The 13898-nt window shown below is 41.5% G+C and overlaps 1 protein-coding gene across 1 annotated transcript in view; it reads right to left on the reverse strand.

Moving 5' to 3' along the window:
• The window catches only part of BEAN1 (brain expressed associated with NEDD4 1), a 56305-nt gene extending 50764 nt beyond the window's left edge, over positions 1-5541 (reverse strand). The window contains exons 1-2 of the mRNA XM_068411230.1: positions 5444-5541; positions 4325-4399 (exon numbers count right to left, since the gene is read on the reverse strand). Of these exons, the coding sequence (XP_068267331.1) occupies positions 4325-4399; positions 5444-5474 (106 nt within the window). The 5' untranslated portion in view covers positions 5475-5541. The remainder of the gene's footprint in view (positions 1-4324; positions 4400-5443) is intronic.
• Between the last annotated feature and the right edge of the window lie 8357 nt (positions 5542-13898).

Genomic DNA, 13898 nt, shown 5'->3' on the forward strand with positions numbered 1-13898 from the left:
TAGGGGAGAAGAACAAAGAATTCTGAGGTGTGGTTCTGGAGGTATTTGAATATCCTTCCCTTCTGCACAGTTAAGAGTCATTAAAGCCTGAAGTGCAATGTGGAAAACTGTAGGGAGAGATGGGTGCCTTCAGAAAACATCCACCCTTTGAGGGAAAAAAAAATCAGTGAAGGAAAATAAAGAACAGATTATACTGGGGATTAAATTTTGCTGTGCAAAGAAGAGGGGGCAACCAGAGCGTGCGTTTCCCTCCCTGCCTGGCATCAAAGATGTACGTGGTTTCTGGAATTCTCTGCTAGAGAAGAGAGAGACTGGTAATGGGTGGCAGATGTCGGTGCTTTGATCACTGACACTTCTCAAGGCATCCCACAAGTGCAAGGGAATATATTGCTGTGAGGTGCAGAAGTCGTGGTGCAGATCTATCAGTCTGTCTCTCAAACTTCCTAGCATAATGTACTCTCTCCAGGACACCAGCTCACAGCAAAACTGCCATGCACAGGCTTGAAGCAATCTCGTCTTTCTGTATGTCTCTAATCTGGTGCAGCCTACAGAACCACTGTAAGATACTTGCACAGACCCAAAACCACCCAGTTTCTTCAGCTGTTTGAACTGTGAGGCACTGGGCTCCACCTGTGCATATGAATGGAAAGTTATGTTCATTGAGTACTGGCCTCTAGACAACTGTTAATCTGGCTGAGTTTGGAGACCGTTCTGGGAAAAATACAGGATTTATCATCAAGAACAAGAGCTACAGAGTCCCTAGTCTGTAGCAGTGGAGAGAGCGTCTTACTCTTGCTGTGTACAGAAAGACTTCCTTGTTTATGCGTAGAAGTGTGTTCAACCTTCCACCGTCGTCCTGGGGTCTCAGAGCACGGCTAGCAGTGCTGTAGTCAATGACAACACAGGTGGCAGCCAGCTGTGCTGTTATGGTGTGTGAGCTGAATGCTGAGGGACAGCATCCCAAGTGTCTACTCAAGGGCCTACTGGTCTTAGGATCAGGATTTTCTGCACTTTTCCTTTGTAGCAAGTATGTCCTTGTGCCTGGCTTAGGTGGGTTTTCATGCAGAAAGAGGAGAGAGCCACAGTATGAATGCTTTTGTTCCTTCTGGATTTTGTGAGATAATTCTGTTTAGTAAGAGTAAGTTTGTAAGATCTATAAAGGCTGTAACACAGGACTCAATGCTGGATTTTAAAATGCTGTCTGCATATTGTATAGTTCTGTTTTTCCTGATTCAAGCATCCAAATGAACATTTTACATATCTCTGAACATTCCTCATGCTCTTAGATGTAACAGCAGAGATATAGTTCAATATGGTTATCATTAAAATTTACTAATATTTAAATACATAACTATATAGTCACTTAATAGTTGTAAAATAACTATCTTTTTATAATAGCTGATATGCATTTGCAATCTGGATAATTGATGAAAAATCAGTGGATTTGTTTGCTTTTACCTGTGCTTGAAATCCATTTCTTCAGAGGTGAATCTCAGAACTGCTGGGGAGGAGGTGGAGGAGGCAGCGGCATGCAGGAAGGGAAGGCAGTTTGAGTAGAACTGTTTGTCTGCCTTTTTACTTGTCTGACAGTTTTGGGTCCCCTTCATTTAAGTATTACAAACACTGACTGAGGTTCATGACTGCTGACTAATAATTATTCATACTGATTGTCATGAATATTTTCTAGAGATAATGTTGACTTTTTACTTTAAAAAAAAAACGTACTCGACCAAAAGCTAAAAATGCTTTGCAAAGAAAATCCAATGTTTCTCTTGGAAAGAAACATCTAAAGCAAGAAAGCTAATAGCAAATTTTTATTTCCAATCAGAAAGTTCCATGAAATGCTGAAACTGTCAATCTGGCTTGGTACTGTGTGGTTGAAGTCACATAGCTCCATTCCCGAGTATTAATTTGCCAGGACTTGGATTGTATGACTTTACCCCTTTGTCCTGTATGAGATGCAGTATTCTTGAGGCACAGCCGACTCTGTACGAGAGGAGCTGCAGTCCTACTCCTGGGCCTTTGTACTTGCTTAGGAAATTCAGTGTCGGGAGAGTAAATAGGTCTAGTACCTGGCATATGTGAATTCTGTACAGCTGAAGAATCCACTATGTGTTCTCCTTGTAGTGCGTAGTAACAGCCTGGGATAACACCAGGCTGTTCCATGTTCACTATAAAAGCGTAATACAAGCCACAGTTTGTGGGGTTTTTTTTTTTTGTTTGTTTTGTTTTGGTTGTGTTTTTTTTTTTTTTTTCTAATGGCCACCTAGTATTATGTTAGTATTATCTGTTATTGTCAGTAGAACATTTCACAGTCTAGGCATTACAGTAATTAAACACGATCGCCCTTGTGTAGAAGGCCAGAACGTTGGGCCTGGCTGAACAGTACTCAGTTAAGGCCAAAGTAAAACAAAAATACTGTCTTAAGAACACTTAATTTTGAAGCGACGTAGGCACCCATTTGGAAATTAGGGCAATACTCAGACTACTCCAAACTGTTTGCTGCAACAGTTCAATTACAAAACTCCAGTAATCTAGAATTTAATGCAATACAAAGTTGTCTTGCCATGAAGAAGTGGTCTGTCTCTCTGGGAGGGGCAGTGGCAGGGGAAAAACTGAGCTTAAGGGTCAAGGAACGTGAAAGAGAAGCATGGATGAGAAATGATGTTATTCTGATATGAATCCCCAAACTAAACATATACTGGCTACCTATGTAATGAAGTGCTATGAAATGTCATTTTATGCATAATGTAAAACTAACAGTTCTGTGGAAAAATAATCTAAACATTATTTTTGCAATATTAACCTGTAACAACATAAGCACAAGTATTTTTTTGCCAGTTCTTCAGGCAATTCACTAATAAATAACTAGACTGCCACATGTAGCTATACTAATGTAAGCATTTATGATTTCCTCTCATTTTGTATTATGTATTTTCTATGACTTAGATGATGCCAGTTGGTCATCTATTAGGTAGCCAGAGGGTGAACAATTTTAATCAGCAGCTACTAATTTTGTACTTGCTCTTAAGCCCAACTCTAGTATGTTTTTTATAGGAGTTTAAGGGATTACCAGGCAGTATGAAAGACAGCACTTCGCATTTACTTGGTTTTGCACTGTCTTCAGCTTTACCAACCAAACTCTGCTCCTAGTTACCAAAGTTCTCTTAGGGTTAGATCCTACAAATACCTTGTGTTGACAGAAGATGGTCTTGACACTATGAATAATTTCTCCAAGTCGGTAGGTTGTGGCAGCAAACATTAAGTTTGATAATATTTCTAGTCTGTGAATGAGTCTCCTTCTCTGGAGACATTCAAAACCCGCCTGGACGCGTTCCTGTGTGATATGGTCTAGGCAATCCTGCCCCGGCAGGGGAATTGGACTAGATGATCTTTCGAGGTCCCTTCCAATCCCTAACATTCTGTGATTCTGTGAATGACAGTAGCTGCCTGACTTTGTTGTTCCTTTATGTATGTTCCAAAGTAAATAAATTTTTTGCCTATTCTTTCTTTAAACTTCAGGTTTAATCATATGATTTCTCACGCATGATGGGCATCTTAGCTTGAAAGTTGTTACTGAAGTCATAGTCTAGTTACAACATTTCAGAATGGCTTGTCTTGAGCTGCAGCACTTGCTCTGAGAGATATCTTGACTGTTTTAATTGTTGTGCACATCTTAGCACTATGCATTCTTTCATCCAAGAGAACTGGACATGCTACTCTGCTTCCCTGCATACATGTGGTCTTCTGCCAAAACAGAACCAGTGACATGAGCAGAATTGGCTCCTATAATGTTGTATTTCCTTATAATAACTACAAAAGTCAGTCATAAAAAGGTGAGTAGAAGGAAGTCAGATGTCAGGAATTGTTTTATTTCAATGACTGGAAGTAATTTTTAGCCACATTTGTTTCACTAGTGAGTGCCAAAATGATATATATTTTGACTGATGTCAGTGTGCTCTATTTGTAAATCAGTTTTAGCAGCTATGTGTTAATTTGTTGTTGTGGGAGAAAATGCTGAAAAGGAGGATTTTTTTTTTATTTTTAAAAAAAAGGAAATATTGAAGTACTTGTACCTGACACTAAATTTAATGGTCCTCTATTTCAGACAATTCTCTCACTCATTTCTGTGAGTTTTGTCTGTATAAAGATCACAAGGTTAAGTCTGTTTCTGTTAACTCAGTTGTTTTTAGTCAGGAAGCTATTTGCTTTTTAATGGATTGATGTTTATCTGCCAGAGGACTTTAAATATAATATTCCTCCAGCTGTACATGACTGCAAGGCATGCCATTAATGCAGTTAAAAAAAAAAAAAGACTACTTACAGAGATGGGAATAATTGCTGCCTATTCCAATACGGATGGAGCTTCCAGAGATGACAGAAAGATGGAAGAAAAGAACTAAGGAGGGAAAAATGAAAAAAAAAGGTCCTTAATAGCAGTTTGGTTTTGTTTTGCAACCAGATGTCACTTGAAGACACATTGTGTTGTTAACGTGCACCCACTCTCTCTGGGGCAGGATTACATGTTTCAGACTCTGAATACATGCACAGATGTAGCCTGAATGGGGGTGAAAAAAACAAACAAATGGTTGCTTCATACTTCCAGGAATCACTCCAGTTCAGGAAATGATATTATATGTGACTTTGATGCCTCTTAGATTAAAAAACCTATGTATAAACAACAATGTGTTATATAAATATGCTAATTATTGTTGTTAAGTCATTCACCAGTCACTGAAACAGGCACCTACCATTGTAAAACAAAATAACTGTTTCCTAATTAGTTTAAGTGTATGTTGAATACATTAGGGGTGTGTGTGTGTCAAACTAGGTTGGAATAAATTTATTCTAAAATTTGATACACATACTGCCCCTATGCATTTAAGCTTTAATATTTATAACTGGCACTTTAAAGACTTATACTTGCAGGCAACAAAATGCACCCAAGTAAAACGTGTCCTAAATAACAAAAATGTTTAGATTTCTTAAAAGATGGGCTTGTTTCCTCCTCTAGATGCATCTAAAATCATCGGTCGGCTGTAACACAGCATGAGTACAGCGGTTTGCCTGGGCTGTATTTCCAGCACGCTGTCCCCCGTGCCCCGGGCCGCGGGGGTCCTGCCCTCGGCCCCGCACCCGGCACCTCGTGGCTCATCCTCCTCAGCGGGTTTTTCCCCCCGCCTCCCGTGCGCGCACCGGGGCCGCAGCCCCGCGCGGGGGGCACAGCCCGCTGGGGGTGGGGGGGCTTTTTCTGCTCTGGGAGGGGGTGCTGAGTAACAGAAAGTTTCCGCGGAAACGCTCCCCGCCGCCGCCCGCCCCCGGCGCCCCCCGGGGCCGAGTCCTGCCCGGCCGCGGGCCGCCCCCCGCCCCGCCGGGCCCCCCGCTGCCTCCCGCGGCAGGGGCGGGCGCCCGGCGCGGCTCCCGCCGCCTCAGCGCGCCTTACCCCAGCACCCAGCGGCGGCCGTTGTCTCCATGCGCCTCCGCCGCGGCTCCCCGGCGGCAGCGGGCGGCGAGGCGGGCGCAGCCGCCGCCGGGAGACGCGCCCCGCCGCCTCCTCCTGCGCGCGGGGCCGGAGCGGCGGCGGCTGGACGGAGCCGGCGCCCATGGGCGGGGGGCGGGGGGAGGCGGGTGACCTCCGCCCCGCGGGGGCCGGCCGGAGCCCCCCCTCGCCTGCCCTGCCTCCCGCCGCGGCGGGGAGGGACGGAGCCGGGGCGGCCCGGCCTGAGGGGAGCGGGGTGCTGGGGGGCAGGGCCGGCCTGGGGGCGGTGGAGACGGCGCAGGCCGCGGCGGGCCGGGCCGCCCGCGGGGTGCTCGGGGCTGCACATGTGTGGGGGCCTGACTCGGCCTGGGGGGGCTGCTGAGCTCCTGGGGTAACCCCGGCTCCGCTCCTTCCCCTCCCTTCCGCAGTCCCTGGGGAACGGGAAGGAAAGTGTTAGGGACGCTGCGGGGTTTTGCTGCTTGGATGAGGAGCTGGAGGCGGGTAACGGCTCTCGAAAGCCGCGTCCAGCCCAGCGCTTTGGCTAAAAGGGAGGGGACGGCCTGGGAATAAACCCGCGGGGATGGACGGGATTATCTGAGCAGTGCAGAGGAAATAATTCGCTGTGGCTGCATGGGGGCCAGGAGAAGAATGTAGTCGAAGTAAAAGCTAAAACCACTCTACAATAGTAAGATCTATTTGTTACCAGGGATCTTGGAAACGTTTCTCATTGTAAATAAGTGCCCTAGAGCTAGAGACAGAGAAAATAGGGTTGTAGCGGGTACTAGAGCACATGAGCTTTCATAATTGGTTGTTTACCTCTAAGAAAAACACATCATTAGCTGTATAGGTAAAGAATGCAAGAAATAAGGCCTGTTTTGGCATGGCATGTCCTGTCAGCAGTTTGTTTTTTTAGGAACCAAGTTATATTGGCACTTTCTGTCTCCTATGCATGCGTTAGCCCTGCAGGCACTTGCAGAGTGGTCCCACGGATACTCCTTGTGAGTGAGGAAAATGGACTGGATGCTCCACGAGTATGTAGGCAGCTTTACTTCCCTGCCCCTGGGTGGCTTTGTAGTCTGGTGAGCAAGTTCTCTCACACTGGAACAACTTTGCCATCAATATCTAGGCTGTTTAATTTCTCTTCAGTTCAGTAGTGATGGATTCAGAGTTGTAATGAAGTTTGGGGTGGATGTAAAGCTTGTGAACTCTCTGATCTTTCTGTAAAAAGTTTCCTGCTGTCATTGATCAGCTTTTTTTCTTTTCTTTTTAAATCCAGGCAAGCATTAAGCAGTCTAAGGCAGTTGAAATGAGGGTTTACTGGAAATTTACGAGTACGTTTTGTTATGGCTCAGGGATACCTGTGCCTTTTGCCAAAACTATAGCACCTTGGTTCTTAATTAACACATCCCTACCCTAAAATTCCTTAAAATGCTGCTGCAAAAGTTATCTTGTGATTAATTTCTTCAACCCCTCAGAACAATTGACTCCTTGAAAGACTCCTTGAAAGATTCCTTGTTTAGATTTTCAAAACTCTATTGTTTAAATAAATGCAAAATGTATGGCTTCATTTTAGGGCTCTCTGTTATTTATTTATGACGTGAAGCTGTGAATCTGTATATGCATCAGAAAAGCTGATTTTCTGTGTGTTGTTTTTCTGGATATGTGCCCCCTTGGCCTTATTCTGCGTGTGAAGAGTCATGTATGCATGTAACGCTGTACTTAAGGATATTGAAATATTTTCTTCTCTTTAAATTTCAGGAATTTCTAATGTTTATCACTTCTGCAAATTTTGGTGATGGCATCTTTCCCAAAAGGTGCCTTACATTTAGCCATAGTATCAGTTTTAACTTTAATCCTGACAGACTTGGTTGGAGTCCTGTGTTTGACTGAAAAATATACGCTTAGGAAATTAAATAAGCTGACAAACTGTGGAAAATACAGAGGCTTTAGTAACTGACTTTGAATGCAGGGGAATTGCTTAGTGTTTGGTAATTCTGAAAAAAATCCCTACCTAAACCTGGCTTTAGACCCCTTTCTGTGACAGTCTTTATCTCTAGTAGGAATTGCAACTACTTCTGAAACAGAGAACATTTGTTTCTGGGTCAGACAATCCAATGTACAACATACGATCCATTAAAGCCTGCAGAAACATCATCACAGTTAACAATAATTTTCTTGGTACTTCCTGGTACTCAGTGTGCTCATCTTGAATCTACTTAGATGTTGTAGGTTTTGCTTCCCCCACCAATTTCCAAATCTGCATCACATGTGTATGGAGATGGGACAGGTTTTTACCCTTTTATCCTGTGTGGTTTTCAGCTTTTAGAGATTTCTGGTTTTCTCGTTCAGTTGTGCACCTGAATGAAACCTGAATGTGTTGCGGAATTCAGGCCAGACTCATTTGCACACTTAGTGCAGTACCTCAGCAGTGATGTGTGATGTCAGGGTGATATTATGGATAGTTTACATGGTTATTTATTTCTTTTTGTTGCATCTGCTTTTCTGTTTTGGTAAAATACCTTTGTATTAAAGAAAATTTTCCATAAATAAATGATTTATTACATAGGAGATTGCTTATGGCCTATATTTGGGAGAGCTGAACAAAGATAAAAAATATTTAGTTTGCGCTGCTCATATCTATTTACATTGGGTTAGCTTGTCTTTCTCATAGCATCACAAAACAAGGAGGACCAAAGCAGTGACCGTCTCTGGTGGTTTATGGCCGGTGTGTCCAGTCTGAATTCTGTCACTTTCTCAAGGAAGTTTTTTCCCAGCCTTTAGAAATAGGGAGCGTGACAGACTGGGAGCTCAAGCACATCTAGGTAAGGTTTGGAATGGCATTCCTTGTGGATGGAACTGTACAAAGTTGCTGTCCTCAGTGGGTGTTTCCCAATTTACTGATAAGGGGAAATCAGTGACTGCTGCAGACAGATAATTTTATTCTTGGATGATTTTACATTTTCTTCAGTCTAGGGACTTCATTATAAAACTGTACTATTAGTACAGTCTGCTGAAGTGACAGACCTCCTCAACTCAGCTTGCCATCTCCTGTGGTTTCATTTGAGATTCTCAGAGCTCAGTGCTGAACTAATGTGTAAGTGTGGTAGTTGCTCTGCTACCCACCTGGACTTTTTGTGACAGCCAATTTTTGTAAGGCAAAATAAATTTTATTGCTACAACGAGATCTCTTTTTGACTGAGAATTTTTATGTATTAGTAATGAGACATTTGGGGGATACTGTTCATCGCTTTTTTTTTTTTTTATGGAAAAGGTGGTAATGAAATATGTCAGTTGGATTATACAATTAGTCTTAGATAAAATGCCTCAGGATGAGCAAAATTGATTAACTGTTGTTTATGGGAACAGGAAAGTCTTTCTGTGTAGAAAATTTTGTGCCTCGTCGGTGGTAATAGCATTGATCCAGTAGCAGTGAGATTTTATTAGTGCTAGCTGCTGTAGAGGTCTCATCACCAAACGTATGCAGATATATTTGCCTTCATGTTGCTTGACCAGGTTTTATGCTAGCTTAGCTAGCCCTGCACCTCTGCTAGACCAGCAGTGCCAGAAGTGCTGGGCTTTCCCAGTGCTCTGCTGTTTCTGGGCAAGCTGATTACACCAGGCCCTGGGTAAGGTGATACCTTGCTGGGAGTTTCAGCTGTGTGGTGAACCAGGCTGTATCCATCTGTGCTTGCTGCTGAAAACAAAAGAGGTCAGGAAAAGAGGGACTGGAATTTGATAGGAAACATCTCATGCTCTCGCAGCTTGCTGTGTTCTGAAATGTAATGAAGATAAAAAGAATCCTTTGAAGGAAATTTTTTCAAATTATTCTCTTTTGAAACAACCCCATGTTCGTTCTGCTTTTTCAAAAACTTAATTAAAATATGAAAAAAGACAGTAATTTTGGCATGGAGAGTCTCAATGCCTAACTTTTATTTTCAACTTATTTTTTTTTGAAAAGCTACAAAATTTTTGGAAGTGTTTTTCAGATATTTTCAACATCATTTTCCATTAAAGAATGAAGCAGCAGTACAAACTTGGTATTTGTAGGCATAAATTTGTGCCCTAATTTTTTGCTGTCCTTGCTCCCATCATTCAGTTGAAGACCTTTGCCATTGATCTCACAGAGCTGTGGAACAGTGTAGGTTGGAAGGGGCTTCTGGAGGTCAACTTGTCCATCCTCTGACTAAAAACAGATCCAGTTAGAGGAGGTCCAGAGCATTGTCCAGTTGAGTCATGGATATCGGCCGGGTGGGAGATTCAAATCTCTCTGGCCCCTATTCCCATGGTAACTATCCTTATGGTGAAATTTTTTTCCTTGTATCTGATCAGCATTCTGTGTTGTAACATGTATCCATTGCCTCTTATCATTGTATCTCCAGAGAGAGTCTGTCTCCATCTTCTCTATATCCTCCTGATAGGTAGCTCCACATCCTGCTGATATGAAGGGCGCAATGAGATCCCTCCAAGCCTTCTCCAGGTTGAAAAATCCAGTATGCTCAGTCTCTCCTTGTATAGAGACACCCTGGTCCCCTAATCATCTTGGTTACCCTCTGCTGGATTCACTCCAGCGTATCAATATCTGTCTTGTGTTGGGGTGCCCAAAGGTGGCCATAATGCTCTGGATGTGGTCTCTCAAGTGCTGAATCAAGGGGAATGATCACTGCAGTAGAAGGAAGGCAGGAACCCAGATAGGTACTTTTTGCATATCACTTTTCTTAAGTGAATTTTTTGATTCAGTTGCTTATTCTCACAGCAAAGATACGTTGTGTTTGTGTTGGAACCTGCTTGGATGACCTGGGCCCCTTCTGAAGGGTGTTTTGGAAAGTCTTTTTTCTGTTAAATAACCAGTTTCACACTGAGCTTGTTTCCGGAAGTAAAGATCCTTTTAAGTTTCAATATAATGGCTATAAGCAATATGTATTTTTTGACGTTGTTGTTGCAATATATGTTGTTCGATGTAAGTACTGTGCTTACATTTGGTGAGGCCACTTGCCGCTGGATTTAAATGGAAGAGGAGCAGTTCTGGCTGATGTCAGTTTGAAGGCAACTCCTGTTTGCCTTATGCAAGAGGTGGTTTCACTGCCTATGGAGCTACTTGCGTGAGTGGGATTAGCCTCACCCAGGCGGAGGTTTTGCTATATAGGAGAGTCTGAGGTACTACATGCATATTGTACCTTGGATTTTATCACTACTGCTGTGTAATTCCCTTTGTTCAGGCCAGTCTGCATGTGGTACCTTTGGATTTCTTGTACTAGTGCCCACATTTTACTTTCCTATTTTCATTTTTTTTCCCATTTTTATACTGTCTTGCAAGCAGGGGCAATGGGAAGCAATGAAATCAGTTACCGTTTTGAGATCTTTTGTGAATAGAGTCCCTGAAGGGTTAGGATGGGTAGTTAGGTTTTTTAAATTAATTTGTTTATTTAATATTCACTAAATCACATTTCTAAGATACCTTAGGGCAAAGATAGTTTTCAGTTTTCAGGTTAGCAATTTTCAAGCAATGGATTTGAATGTGATCAAAGTAAGATCCTACAGATTTTTTGAGTTTGGACATATTGTAGAATTACTAACAAAAGGAAATTTCTCTGTGCTAAAAGCTATTTTAATGAAAAGGATGGAATTTTAAAGATATAAAGTTACTGTGTAACATTTTTCAGCTGGCATTTATAGGACAGGTAAACTTATTTTGAAAAATATTTTATAGATGTTTAAATCAAGTGATTTAGTTCTGCCAAGAGGAAAACTAATTTTAAATTATTCATACAGATGAAACATATCAATAAAAAATATTTTACAGCAGCACCAAGGCCCAAAGGCAGAAGTCGTGTTCTTTTACATGCCATGTAAAGAATTGAGATCTAGAATGAAGCAGCTCTTCATTCTCTTTCTATAGTTGCTATGTCAAGAAAGTATTCTGTAGGAATTTTATGTCATGCCAAAATTCTCAGAGGCTATTTTTCTGATTTTTCAAGCTACCAACTGTCTTTTTCTATGGAACAAAAGATGCTCTTAGGCTTTGGAATGGGGCCGGGTTCAGTTTCTTATTTATTCACCTGCTTGCAGACTTGAGGAAGATGGTGAATTATACTGTCGTTATCTTCTGTACATACACTTTTTTTGAATATGTTTGTACACGCTAGGAAATAATTGGCTCCAAGATTGTTATTGAAAAGCCTATAGTATTTCCCCTATCGTCTGTCTGTTTTCAATCTTCCTGATGCCAGTTGAGTTAATATTTAAGGATGTAGAATGGAAAATTTGATCTCCGTGTTCTTTTCCCTCTCATTTTGTGACTCCTTAATTAAATTTACAGTTAATTATGAAATTTATTTTGTGTTGACCTTTCAAGGACCTTAAAGCATCTGACAGTGAATGCAGTCTCAGTGTCTATTTCCACGAGTCCTTGTATGAATTTATCATAAATTCTAATGGTACTTTTGGAATTAAAGATGGCCAGTGGATTACTAACAAATAATAACATATGTGTCCCTGGAGATACGTAACTATAAATATAGACAAATTTATAAAAAGAAATACTGAATTATGTCATACACAGTATTTAAAATTAGATAACACCACTGCCACCAGTAATAATAAGTCTGCCTGTCAGAATATTACAGAACAGTTTGTATGCTGTAGGTCCACTCTTTTGACATAGATGTCCCACTCGAAGCTAAAAATCCTGCGTTTGGATGATCAGGTCCACTTGTAGTCCCATAAAACACTGATACCTGTTCCTAAGGTGAGGGGTATCTGTGGTCTTGGGGGGGAACCATACTTGAAAACTGGTTCTTTGGTGTGGAGGCCGCATCTGGCACAGGCAGAACTCGTCTAAGGCACAGAGCCCCGCTTGTGTATGTCAGATGTCATGGGGAGGGAGAAAAAAAAGTGAAATGAAAGAAAGCTTCTTACTACAAACTAGTTTCTTGACTATTTGAAAGATTGTTGGTCAGTGTAACCCTTGTGGAGGTTAGGAGTTTTTGGATTTATTTCTTATTTTTTACAGATGGACATTAAAGTAAAGTATTTGTCATTTGCTATCAGTAATCTTTTTAAAAGAGGCTTTTGATAGAGAGCTCTTGGGGAAAAAAGGCGTAACTTACAGTATTATTAGTATGGACAGGCATATGAATCTAGCAATGTATTTGTTAACCTAAAAGTACAAATGAGAAAAAGGCAGTATGGTAGCAAAAGAAAATATATATGTGACCCAAAATTGATTTTATATTTCCAAAACTGTTGTGTATTAGCAAGAAATAGTGCACCTTGGCGAAATACAAACCCTGTAATTCATTGTCTTTTGTGTTTTACCAATGAATACACAAACCAGTATTTCTCAGTTTTATTACTGTTTTATTTATGAAGTGTTTGTGAATCTGTAGGACCTCTGGAAGATGGTAAAAAAATTATAAATATGCAAAGGCGCAAAGTTCCTCACTGGAACTGTGAATGTTTTTCATAATAGTAAGGAAGAGACGCAGACTGGAGATCAAAATGCTTGGGGACATACTCTCAGGCTCATGAAACCGTAGTGCAACTCAAACCTGGTTTCACTGGTAATATGCATGCAGAAATGAGGGCAAAATAAGGCCCTGGAAGTAGTGCTCAGACTTACGTAACGGTGAGGCTCCTGCCTGAGAGGAATTGCTGTGAGAAGCAGAAACTAGTGACAGGAAAGAACTCGCATGGAGGATGATTCAAACGCAGCCATATTTTATATGAAACTGCTTTAAAAAAGAATACCAGGAACCTCCAGGTTGTGTTTCTCCTTGTGTCCTGACAGAACAGCACCACTTACGAAGTAAGACATATTTTTTTATAAACTATTAATGGTTAAAGTAAGGATGTAACATAGTCCCCTGTTTAATAGATCTAACCTGTGGAAATAAATGTGCAGTAGGATAAGCAAACTGTCAATTAGTTGAAAACCTCAAGAGCCGAGAAGTTCACTTGCGAGGGAAGAAGCACAGTGATAAATGATTTGGAGAGGTGGGAAACCAGGGCAGCTAAGTGGCTTATGCAATTCATTTGCGGAGAAATGTAAGGCGGGCTTAGGGACAAAAGGAACAGAGGAAAGCAAAGAAAAAGGAATGGACCCTGAGGGTTATCCAATGTAAAAAGATTATACTGGGGTTTAGGATAAAACTTTATCTCTGACAGCTTGGGCATGGTGTTTAATGCAGTGGAAAGAGCAAACAATAGTGTGGCACAAACTAGTAAAAAGCTATCAAAAAGAAATCGGATGAACTGGGTTGCTGCAGCACTTGAAAGGCTGGTGAGTGAGACCACATTTAAGAGATTAGCTGCATCAATTTCTAGTCAGCCTTTGTGTATCCTTTTGACAAAACAAGATATTCTCAAAATTGAGGATAAAATTATGAAGGAGCAGTTGTGAATAACTGCTATAGGGTATAGG

This window comes from Nyctibius grandis, chromosome 12 (genome assembly GCF_013368605.1).
Source record: "Nyctibius grandis isolate bNycGra1 chromosome 12, bNycGra1.pri, whole genome shotgun sequence".
Classification (NCBI taxonomy): domain Eukaryota; kingdom Metazoa; phylum Chordata; class Aves; order Nyctibiiformes; family Nyctibiidae; genus Nyctibius; species Nyctibius grandis.